We start from the raw sequence: 12,224 nt of genomic DNA, 5'->3' as shown, positions 1-12,224 counted from the left end.
ATAACTTTTTTGAGTTTGTATTTGTTTCCTTCAAAAGAAATGTTTTAACTGAACCGATTTCCCCCCCTAAAAAGTAAACTTTCTGGTTTTATAAAAATTAGAGGCTTGTTGATGTGTCTCCACCCCACACTTATAAAGCCTTTCCACACGACTACAGCTTTGGGTTTTGGTAATTTTTGGAGGGCTGTTGCACTGGACTCAGGCATACAAAAAAAGTCTACTTGGTGGCAGCGGCAAAAGGTTAGGAGGAATAGAAAGCGGTTCCTCCACATGTGGTTTTAAATAAACTCCATGCATTCTGGAGCGAAGTGACTCTCTTGATTTCTCCTTTCAGTTTTCTTTTCTCCAAATTCCTCATTTTAGAGAAGTTTCCTCTTCTGAAGTGCCTATGTCACATGTATGCTGAATTGGATCACACGATGGTCACTGTTCCCTAAAGATTCCACAACAATGACATCTCGCACCAGGTCCTGGGCACCACTCAGGATTAAGTCCAAGTTCACCTTCTCTCTGGTTGGTTCCATGACCAACTGTCATTCAGCATATCTAGAAATTTGGCCTCTTTGTCACTACTTGAATGTGCATTTGCCCAGTCTGTGTGTGGGTGATTCAAGTCACCCATTATTTATGCATTCATTCATTCGATTTCTATACCGCCCTTCCAAAAATGGCTCAGGGCACTTTACACAGAGAAATAATATTATTACAATATTATTAATATGGTAATAATAATATTATAGCTCTGTCTCTCTTTGATGCCTCCCTGATTTCTTTCAGCAACTCCCAGTCACTGTCAGCATTTTGAGGGTGGTGGCACGTTCCTAGTAGCACATTTCCTTTCAGGCCTTGTATTATCACCCACAGAGTTTCTGTGCAAACTCTGGTCCTCCTAGGTTTTCCAGCTTGGTTTCTAACCTTCTACTGAGTCTGACCATTGGTCCCTCTAGCTCAGGATTGTCAACACTGACTGGCAGTGGCTCTCCAAGGTTAAAGGCAGGGGTCTTTCACAGCCCTTCCTGGAGATGCTGCCAGGGATTGAACCTGGGACCTTCTGCATGCAAACCAGATGCTCTACCACTGAGCTATGGCCTCATCCATGTACTGGTTATAACCATGCTGGTCATAAAGAACCCAAACCCCTCCAACTCTACCCAGAGAGTCCAGAATTTTTAAAGAACGTGCTTCAAAATCAGCCCCATCCCCTATGACTCCACTCCCTCCCTCCCTCAAACCTTCTTTTGCTTGTACCTCTGTTTTGATTTTCACTTGAATGCTTGTCAAAAATTGCTGGATTTTATCCATAAAGAGTCGATCCAAAGCCAGGTAACGGAATCTGTTTTCGAACTTGTTGATGACCTCTGTGGCCTTGGGAGGGGAGGAAATACCAGAGAAGGTTTTCATTTCTCTTGCAGTTCCTAGGCTGGCTGTAGGTTGGTTCTCACGACCATAAACCTGGTAGGACAAGCCTCTTTCTGACCTTCGGGAGATGTGTGTGCTCCCAATTTCTGATCAGGTCACACGTGAGTAAAAACCTAGGTCACGTGGGAGCCTCACACTGGGTGGGATGGCGCTGTCCTACCCAGCATCCGTACCCAGCTGTTCAGTGAGGCAGGAGGTCCTACCCAGAACGAAGCTCCTACACAATCCCTTCCCAGGTTTTAACTCGCACATGATCAAAAATCGGGAGAACCCATGGCTCCTGGAGCTGGCTAGGCTTGCCCTACCCGGTTTACTAAGGTGAGAATTCACCTTGTGTCTTTCTACAGCAGGATGAAAAATTCTGCTGACCTGGTCTAAGTAACTAGACTCCAGCTTCTCCATGTCAATCATGATCAACCCTTCCACAAAGTCGATGCGCCCGTTCTCCTTATCCAGACGCTTGATGAAGTGCTCTATTTCCTCTGTGGAAAAGTTACCTCCCTCTGAGAATAATCTGAAAACGAAAAGCATCCTTGTTGGTGGCAGAGTTGTGCCTTTTTGGAAATGGTTACTGAAAAATTAATAAGCAGTGAAATTAAAAAGGGGGGAAAGCCATTGGTCAGGAGTTCTATGACATGGGTACGCATCCCATCATTTGGGCATTGTAGTCCAACAACGTCTGGGAACCCGGGTTAGGAATGTGTCGGTCTGTGTCGGTTTGGCCTCAGTCTGTGTTGGTTCGGCCCAACCATGAACTGGTTCGGCGGTTTGAGGCCAGTGCCAGGTGGGGTGGGGGACATACTCTACCTTTAAAAGTGAGTAGAGCAGGTTCCTACCTGTGTGCCATCACTCCATGCAGCTTCCCGCTGCTGCAACACTCCCCCAACAGCCGGCGCATGGCAGCACGACACTGGCACACACATGGCCTCCATGCATGCGCAGAAGCCATTTGCACACGGGCTGTCGGGGGAAGCACCACAACAGCAGGAAGCTGCATGGAGTGGCAACATGCAGGTAAGGACCTGCTGCTCTGCTCACTTTTAAAGGTGCCACTCACCACCCCGGCGCCACCCTTGAGCCGCCGAACCAATTTGTGGTTGGGCCGAACTGGTCACGAACCGGTTCGTAGAGCTACAAACTGGCTCGTATTCAAACCTGTGCACAGACCGAGGTTTGTGCACATCCCTAACTCAGGTGAATAGGGATAACGCAGCAGCAGGGGAACAAATATCCCTGCCGTGTCGGACCTCCCGATCCATCCGATACACCCCTAGAAGCTGCCTGGGGGATTTTTGTGAACGTGAAAAAAGTCGGAGGGAGGATCCCAGTACAAGGAAAAGAATACCAACAAGCAAACATTTAAGCTGTGAACAGGAAGAGCTGGTATACCTGCATGCTTTAAGGAAGTCGGTGTTTGCATCCCGCAGTTTCCCTAGAGCCTCTTCCAAGTACTGCCTGAAGCTCCGCAGGGACACCTGCATTATCTCCACGTGGTTGATCAGCTCCGTGTGGAGATTGTTGCTGAGAGACAGCAATCTAAGGACAAGGGGGGAGGGTGACAGAGAGCATGCTTCAGAAGCAACCTTCCACACATTAAGGACCCTGCTTTCCAGGGAACCTTGGCGGCTCTCAAATAGGCACACTTTGAGAGAGGATGGGAACAGAACGGACGGCATTGATAGGAACAGAGGAAGTTGCCTTCTACCGAGTCAGACCCTTGGTCCATCTAGCTCAGTATTGTCTACACTGACTGGCTGCATCTACTCCAGGGATGCAGGCCTACCTGGAGATGCTGCCTGGGAGGTAACTGGGGACCTTCTGCATGAAAAGCAGATGCTGGTCTTGTGGTAGCGAGCATGAATTGTCCCCTTTGCTAAGCAGGGTCCACTCTGGTTTGCATCTGAATGGGAGAGCACATGTGAGAGCACTGTAAGATATTCCCCTTAGGGGATGCGGCCACCCTGGGAAGATGCATCTTTGGTTATATCTGGTAGGTCCTTTAGTTTGTAGTTTTTATAATTCTCAATTTTTAGCTTTTACAATAAATTTTAATTTGAAACTTAATTCTGATTGTGGTTTTAGCCTGACTTTTAACCTGTTTACTTAATTTGGTTAATTTTATATTCATTTTATTTCACATTGTATCTATTTTATTGTTGTGAATCGTTTTGGTGGGGGCGAGTGAGCGCCTTAAGAGGAGAAAAGCAGCTCTTACCTGCTCCTCAATGGCCTCTTCCGCCACCCTCACCACCCCCATTGCGCCTCTTTCTGTTCCCTTGGGGTATCCCCAGCCCTGCGAAGGGCACCCCCAAGTCCCAGAAGGGAAGCTGTCAGGAATTCCCTTGCACCAGACTGACTTTTCCGCTCTGCTCTCCGTCAGGAAGACATTCTCCATGTCTTGGATCCGGAGCCGGAAGTTCTTGCTGATGGCATTCTGGTCATCCCGAAGCGTGAAGAAAGAGGCTCGCTCGCTGTTCAGGGCCTGCAGCATGCCCGCACAGTGGCGTGTCAACCGGTCGCTGTGCAGCCGCAGTTCCGCTGGAAAGGAGGGAGGGGGGAACAGTCTTACAGGTCGCCGGAGTCACCTGGGGTGTGAGAGCGGGCAGTGGAAAGCCTGGGAAGAGCCCTGCGAGGTCACGGCAAGGAGCCTCCTTAAAACCTGGCACGGCCCACTGGTCATCTGCCCACTTGCCAGATGACGCTTATCATCTTTACCTTCAAAACCCTGCATGGCCTCATTCCCCACTGCCCTGGCTCTCTCGGCTCTCATATTATGGACACAGGGTGCTGCCATATACCAAGTCAGATCACTGGTCCATCTAGCACAGCACTGTCTACACAATCTTTCCCTGCCCTGCCTGAAGATGTGGCCAAGGGGTGAACCTGGCGGGAACATGCGCCTTCAGGCCCTGGGCCCTCAAGCTTGGTGTATAGCCCCATGCAGACAGAGGGTGCCATCTAGATAAATCAAGTGATGGTCAATAGGTATCATTTCATCCAGCATTTGGCTTCCTATAGCAACAAGCCAGATGCTGGGAGCACCTTCTGTACTGAGTATTGTCCATCTCGCTCAGGATTGTCTGCACTGACTGGAAGCAGCTCTCCCAGGTTTCAGAGGCAGGCGTCTCTCTCAGCCCTACCTGGAGATGCTGCCAAGGAGTGAACCTGGGACCTTCTCCATGCAAAGCAGAGGCTCTGCCACTGAGCTAGCATCCCACCCGCTAGATTATACAGTTGTCCCTCGCCAATCATGGTTTCCCAGTCGTGGATTTGAGTATCTGCGACTAGGAAATGCTGACTGCCCTCGCCAACCGCAACCTGAGTTGAGTTTTGGTGAGTTTTGTTTTGTTTTTAATTTGGCAGTGGGGGGGATTTCCGGGGTCAGGGGGAAATTCTATTTTTTTACCTTATTTTCTGTCTTTCCACGAGCGCAGTTCCCCTAACCCCGTTTACCAATGGCTTCAATGACTCGTCTACCGCAAATTCACCAACTGCAAAGTTTTCTGGGAATGGAACCCTGTGATTGGTGAAGGACGACTGTACTGGAAGATGCCTTCTACTGAGTCAGACCATTGCTCAATCTAGCTCAGGATTGTCTACACTGACTGGCAGCAGCTCCCCAAGGTTTCAAGCAGGCGTCTCTCCCAGCCCTACCAGGAGATGCTGCCAGGGAGTGAATCTGGGTCCTTCTGTATGCCAAGCAGATGATTCTACCCTTGAGCTATGGCCCCGTCCTCCCTCCTTCCATCTGCTGTGCTCGTGCACAGCTCTTCCCACATCTGTGCCTCTGGATTATGTCCCACCGGGATCTACTCAGGGACAAAAATGCCGGCACCTATCCTGACGTGGTAGATGTCCTTCTCGATGTGCTCGCGCCTGGGCTCGTGCAGGTGAAGGCGTAGCTGCAGTTCGGCGTTCAGCTCCTCCTTCCTGGCCGCCAGAATGAGCCAGGATTTGGACACGGATTGAGGAAACCAGTTCTCCAAGTGCTCAAAGAACTGCAGGCGGATCCTGCAAGGGGGGAAAAGGAGGCGCAGATGAGTCTGCAGACATGCACAGGCACCCATGTTTCCTAAGCTCTGCCTTTCTGTGGCCTCTGTGTCGCACCCCAGGATGGAGGCACGCTAGAGTGTCTGTCAAACTTCTGGGAGCTGGAGCACACACCGAGCCACGCTTCTGCCTGACAGCCAAAGTGGGTTACCTTTAAACCGCCAAAGGGTAAGAACTGCCCACCCTCAGAGGAGTCCATCCGCTGTGCCTCTGAGTGTCCATGTTGTGAGTGGGTCTGCAGCTTGGAAGAGCAGGAGTTCATGTAGAGCAGGCCTGCTCAGCTCTGGCCGTCCTGCAGGTGTTGGACTACAACTCCCATAATCCCTGACTACTGGCCACAGTGTCTGGGGATTATGGGAGTTGTAGTCCAAAAACAGCTGAGGGGGCTCCAAGTTGAGCAGACCTGGTGTAGAGGGAGGCATAGAACAGGCATCTCCCTTTGCAGGTGGGTAAACTCAACTGAGCCTCTGCACTGGGATTCGTTTTATTTATTTATTTATTACATTCCTGTCCCACTCTTACCCCCAGGAGCCCAGAGTCCGTGGTTGTGTTTATCCCAACAACCCTCTGAGGTAGAGAGGGACCTATGGTCTGGCTCAGTATATGGCAGCTTCCTATGTGCCTAAGTGCCCGTCAGTGTTACAGCACCAGCTAAAAGCAGCCAGCACTGCACAGATCAGGGAAAGGTGGTGAAGGGAGCTCTCCCTAGACGGGTTTGCTGCCGAGAGCCGGTCAGCTCCTGCAGCTTCCCACAGGCATCCACGCCTGGGCTTAGCTGCCCTAGCCCAATCGTGGCAGATTGTGAGAACAGCCTCTGTGTCTGCGTGTGAGAAAGCACTGAGTTGTCCTCAGTGCTGGGTTTAGGCACCAGCTAAGCAAGCAGCATCTTAGGGCCTCACATTATGCAGGGGGCCTTGAATATAAAATAAAATAACTAAATGTCAAGTTTTACATAATAGGCTGAAAAATAAGAAAGAGAGAAAATGTTTTACATTTCCTGTGATACGCAAACAGACCCAGTGCAGGTTGTACTGCTTCTTCAACTGAGTGATGCTGAACTGTGTGAGCGCTCTTGTGTTTCCGTACATGAACAGTTTTCAGAAACGCTAAGTCAGAAATTATAACTAATTTCCATTTAAAGGTATTTCTAATGCAAAGAGGCATATTGGAAGTCAACTGTTTTTTGTTATGATTATTAGTTTTTCGGTGCCTCTTTGCCAAGCATGTAAAAACAATGTCTTTCATTATCCTTTTTTGTTAGAATAATCAAGTTTTTTGTAATGCTAAGGGGCTTTTTATAGCTTTGGGACACAGCTTTGGGCCTCAGTATGAAATAATCTGGCCCTGTTTGTACTGTCAGTGCCTATAAGTTTGGAGGCTTATTTAATTCTCCCTCCTTAACTTTGGGGTTTTCCTCAGCCTTTTAAGACAAAAGCAAAAAAAAAAAGATTTCCTACTCACCGTCTTCTCAGGTCTGCAAAAAAGCTTTGGGAGAGGTACACCTGCTCCAGGTACGGAGGGAGGAAGTTTTCATTGAGTTTCCCGGCATAATATTTCTCAGATTTCTTGATCTTCAGTTTGCTGGAGTTTTCCAACACCTTGTAAGTGCTCCCACCTGAAGTAGTGAAGAACTCCGTAGCCTCTTCAGTTGGCTCTGAGGGCGTGTCAGGCAACCTCACCTGTATGTGGAAGGAGGAAAAAGCACAGAACAAGTCGTGACACAGGTGCCAGGGGAGTCTTGGGCTCCACCAGGATGACACTGAGAAGCCAGTTCTCTGCCTCTTCTTGGTATCTTCCCTAGGATTCAAGTTTGAATACATACTGGAGCTGCACTTGATCTGCCCATCTGCTTCAGGCAACCCATCTGCCCTTCAAACTAAAATTTTAAAGTATACACACTTGTTTTATACACATTTGTTTGTCCTTCATTTTACAAAATAATAATAATAATGATAATTGACAACATTATGAAAACAGTTGCAAAACCACTCTGAGGTTATCAGGAGGAAGGTGGTGAGTCGGTGATGTCACAACAGCTAGCCAATAGGTGCCTACCCTCTCAAAATGTTGACATTAGTGCCCATCCTACAAGGGGAAGCACGTGACTGGCTACCCCTCCCCACAGGAGATATCAAGGAGGGGGAACGTTATGACCCAAGAAAGCCTGAATCACTTCTGACATCATGGTTGGAAAGGGGAATGGGGCTCTATCGCAGTGGTAGAGTATCTGCTTAGCACGCAGAGCATCCCAGGATCAATCCTTGGCCTCTCCAGGTAGGGCTGAGAAATAAATTCTGCCTGTAGAGCTGGTGCCAGTCAGAGTAGACAGTTCTGAGCAAGATGGACCAATGGTCTGACTCGGTAAATGGCAGCTTCCTATGTTTGTAGGAACAAAGCATTACTTGGGAGCTGGATGAGCAGGAGGGAGAGCATCAGCAAAGGACCTTCTTGCTTCTTGCTGCAAGTTGTCAGAGGGCAGGGTGGGAAAACCTCCTTCCTGCTGAGGCCACGCTCACTGCTTTCCCTTGTAGGCTACTCCTCAGGCTGGGGATTTAGGACCCTCGCAAGGAGGCATATCTCTGTGTGACTCCCAGCTCACCGTTTCCGATCCCAGAATGTCTTCTCTCCCCTGGACATCTCCAGCCTCCTGCACAATACTGCTCCCTTCCAGGGATCCGTCTGGATCATCACTTCCAAGCACTAAACTCGTCCCGTCTCCGAGGACGCCGAGGACATCGCTTCCCTGAGCAGAGCCCTCCGTATCCCCCGCTTTCTCTGCCTGCTGAAGTTCTTCTACATCGGCCGCGTCCTCCTTCATGGCCTCTTCAGGAATATGTTCCTCCTCCAGCACTTCTTCAGCAGCATGCTCCAGGCTGTCCTCCAGGGTCTCCTCCATGTCTTCAGATTCTTCGTAGCTCTCGGCCATTTCTTTCCAAGGAGTATAAAACAGAAGAGCATTAAGGCAGCACCAGCAAAAGAGGCGGTTCCCTGCCCCAAGAAGCTTACAGTCTAAATCAGGGTGGCACAACGTGGGGCCTCCAGCGGTTGTTGAATGAGGACTCCCATCATCCTCAGTTACAGTGGCCAATGATCAGGGAGATGGGAGCTGCAGTCTGGCAGCAGCTGGAAGGTCAGAGATGGCAGCCCTGGTCTAAGCTGAGCAGAGCTGCGTCTGCTTATGGGTGGGTGCAGGAACACGGCTACTTACTAGTACCTTTCAGACTGTAAGCTCCCTGGGACGGAGACCTGTCTAACCCTAACCCCTGCTAAAAGAGCAAAGAGGCACCTTAGTGGTGATTCCTTTTATTTGGCAGGGGGAGAGCCACTGACCCTCTCCATCCCCAGCACAGCATCCCTCCAGTGGCTGTTGCTGGTGTCTGTCTTAGGTTCTTTTTCAGATTGTGAGTCCTTTGGGGACAGGGAGCCACTTTATTCATTCATTCATTCATTCATCCATCCATCCATATCTATCTAAACTGCTTTGGGGACTTTGGCTGAAAAGCAGTATACAAATATTTATAGTATACGTATTCTTCTTGTTACTCTGTAAAGCAAAAGGCTCCCAACTTTGGGTCCTCAGATGTTGTTGAACTACAACTCCCATCCTCCGCAGCCACAGTGGATGATGGGAGTTGCAGTCCAACACCATCCACTGATTAGCTGAGGAGTTCTCACACTTGGTGCCCAGATGCCGTGGGACTACAACCCCCATCGTTCCCAGATGATCAGTGGATGATGGTGGACCAACAACATCTGGGGATCCAAGGCTGACCCCTGTATGAGCTTATTAATTCTTGCATTCTGAAAAGTCACACTTAATATATATATATTTTTTTTTAACTAAGAATGGCATGGCGGGGAACAGAAGTTACCTTCTTCTTCAGGTGTTGGTTCCTTCCTTATTGGCTTCTAAAAAAGGAGGGAGGAGAAGATATTTCAAATGTTGAAAAGCCAGCATGATGTATTGGTTAAGAGGGCTGGGGAGACCTGAATTCAAATCCCTGTTCAGTCAAGGAGCTCTCTGGGTGATTCTGGACCAGCCACTCTCTCAGCCTGATTACCTCACAGGGGGCGAGAACCTTGATAAGATTGAGTCGCTGTTTTGTAATATTAATAAAATAATCTAAATAAAATACATCTATTTCCAAAAGAGCTGGGAATGTTATGCTTCTTATGGAAACATAACTGGAGCACCTGTAGATGAGAGCAAGATACCAGCAGACTCAGGAAAATCCACAGATAGGTCAGTTTTACAAAAAGATGGGGGGGGGGAGTAAGAATGCAACTCCTGCCCCTGCAGTTGCCCTAATGTAACTCAATGGAGCAGAATGTTTGTAAACTCAGAGAGCAGTTAAAAGACAACCCAGTGGGTGGAGCTAATGGAACTCAGTGGCGAGGAGGGCTTGAACAAAAAGAGTGGGGAATTTCTCCACTAGAAGAAGACTCCTTCAAGACAGTCACAACCCCTGCTGTTTCTGAAGGGGGAAAGTGCCTAAAACATGCACCACGCTCAAGCACAGGCTCAGGTAACACATGCACACCAGGGATATGCAACCCTTTGTTCCGGGCCCATACTTCTAATAATTTCTTGTTATTTATATACAGCTTTACAATGTTCAAAGCATTTCATATACTTCATCCTGTTGCAATCCTTGCAACAACCTTGTGAGGTAGGTCAGTACAGTTCTCCCTCGCCAACTGCAGTTTTCCCAATCACGTTTTTGAGTATTCGCGACTGGGAAGTTGTGACAGGTCTCACCAAGCATAACCTAGTTTGGTGAGATTTTTTTGTAATTTTGGGGGGTGTTTCATTATATTTGGAGGTTCAGGGGTGATTTGGGGGGTTGGGTGATTTATGGGGATTTGAGTGATTTCTGGGGGTTGGGGTGAATTTCAGAGGTTCGGGGGTGATTTTCGGGGATTCGGGGATGATTTCTGAGGGTCCCCCTTCACTCCTCTTGCAGACCAATAGTGAAACTATAGGGGTGTTTCATGATTTTTGGAAGTTCGGGGGTGATTTTTGTGGGGGGGGGGCGTTGGGTGATTTATGGGGATTCCGGGTGATCTTTGGTGATTTTTTTGGTCATATTTTCTGGGGGTTTTCCAGTCTGTCCGCAACCATGATTCCCCTAACCCCCTATCTATCCAATGCTTTTCCATTGCTCCCCACCCCAACTGCAAATTCGCCGACCGTGAGATTTTCCCGGAACAGAAACCTCGCAGTTGGCGAGGGATGACTGTGTTATGATCCCCAGGATTTGGGAGGCTGAAGCTGAGAGAGAGTGGCTTGTCTAAGGCCACCGAAGATCATGGCAGGAGTAAAATCTGGACTTCTTGGCCACTACATGACATCAAGTCTCCTTGGAATTAAAGAGAACTCAGGGACATCAGGGCAAATCCAGAAAGGCCTGTGATGTCTTCTTCCACACAGGAGGGCATCGACATTAGTAGGAGAGGCCTCTGACCCTCGCCCTCGAGTTCCATTACAATTGTTTTGTAACAAGGGGGTTGTATCACCCCATGTCTCTACTTCGCAGTTAAAAATTTAGAAGAATTTCCATCCTACCCCTTTGTAGATCTGCTTCACACGAAAATACCGACTAAGGGAGGTACTGTAGGAAATCAGCTCCTGCAAAACGTGGTCTGGGTAAGCTACTACTCTGGCCATGAGGTCTTGGTGGAAGAGCTCATACCTATCAAAAGAACGCCAGACTCAGGCAAATTATAACCTCCCCGCCCCGCCCTCAAACTCTGTGGCCATTTTGCCAACAAATATTCCCTTCCTGTTCCATTCTTATCGGATGGGTCTGCAGGTCACAGTTGGTTTCTCAGTATCTACCATGCAACCGTCAACATCTGACAGATGGCTTGCAACACAACTGAGCAAGTTTTCTGTTAACGCCATTCACTCAACCGAAACAGTCGGGTTTTGAAATGCTGAAGGCTGGTTTTGATTCTGAAATGTGGCTATCATATGCTGACGACATGTTTTGGCCACCAAATCTCTTCATTTCAAAAATGGGAAAACTCATAGAGTTCCATAATTGTGCAGAATTTTAATTTTGGTTCTAGATAACCCTGGGCTCGTACACAGTATCAAGGCAGTTCTCAAAGAGCTTCCTCGCTTCTGGCCCCTCGGCGTGCCAGTCCTTTCTAGGGATGTGCAAACTGCCGGAGACCTCGCAGCAGCAGCACCATGCGCCCCCAGAGGCTACTAAACCCGGCAGTAAGTTTAAATAATTTAAAAAAAAATTAGAACCCCAAACTGGCTCATATTCATGCCAAGGTTCTAGTTCAGAGTGCCAAAAGCAAACATGCCCGGTCCGGTTCGAATCCGCTTTGGACCCGAACCAAACTGGGCAAACCGGTTTTGTACACACCCCGAGCCCTTTCTGTTCTACGCATTTAATTTGAATTTCCTTTACAACATTACAGAATGTTGGTCTTGGAAGGAGCATTTCTGGGAGTACCAGCTTTAAAAACCAAAGTTTCATATCCACACATTGACTTAAGAGTATGAGATAACAGAAACATATGACATTAGAAAGCATGTATTTCGATTTCACAACAAATACTCTGCTTTTGAGGACACTTAATGTAAAAAACAAAAACAAAATACCAGTGACGGCTAACACCAGAGCACCATATTTAGATTACGATTTATTTATTTATATTTATTTTAGCTATCAAATTTGCATGCCGTCCCAAACGTCCGTCTCTGGGCGGCTCAATTGCAGGGGATTTGGATTCTTTTT

General features: G+C 48.2%; 1 protein-coding gene across 1 annotated transcript in view; it reads right to left on the bottom strand.

The window, feature by feature from the left end:
- The window catches only part of CCDC180 (coiled-coil domain containing 180), a 71,157-nt gene that overhangs the window by 26,775 nt on the left and 32,158 nt on the right, over positions 1 to 12,224 (bottom strand). The window contains exons 16-24 of the mRNA XM_053282386.1: positions 11,036 to 11,162; positions 9,342 to 9,378; positions 8,069 to 8,397; positions 6,931 to 7,148; positions 5,255 to 5,430; positions 3,777 to 3,957; positions 2,809 to 2,955; positions 1,789 to 1,933; positions 1,249 to 1,365 (exon numbers count right to left, since the gene is read on the bottom strand). Coding sequence (XP_053138361.1) covers positions 1,249 to 1,365; positions 1,789 to 1,933; positions 2,809 to 2,955; positions 3,777 to 3,957; positions 5,255 to 5,430; positions 6,931 to 7,148; positions 8,069 to 8,397; positions 9,342 to 9,378; positions 11,036 to 11,162 — 1,477 coding nt within the window. The remainder of the gene's footprint in view (positions 1 to 1,248; positions 1,366 to 1,788; positions 1,934 to 2,808; positions 2,956 to 3,776; positions 3,958 to 5,254; positions 5,431 to 6,930; positions 7,149 to 8,068; positions 8,398 to 9,341; positions 9,379 to 11,035; positions 11,163 to 12,224) is intronic.

Source organism: Hemicordylus capensis, chromosome 17, assembly GCF_027244095.1.
Source record: "Hemicordylus capensis ecotype Gifberg chromosome 17, rHemCap1.1.pri, whole genome shotgun sequence".
NCBI lineage: Eukaryota > Metazoa > Chordata > Lepidosauria > Squamata > Cordylidae > Hemicordylus > Hemicordylus capensis.
Note: the sequence above shows the minus strand (reverse complement) of the source record. Positions and strands in the feature narration are given on the sequence as shown.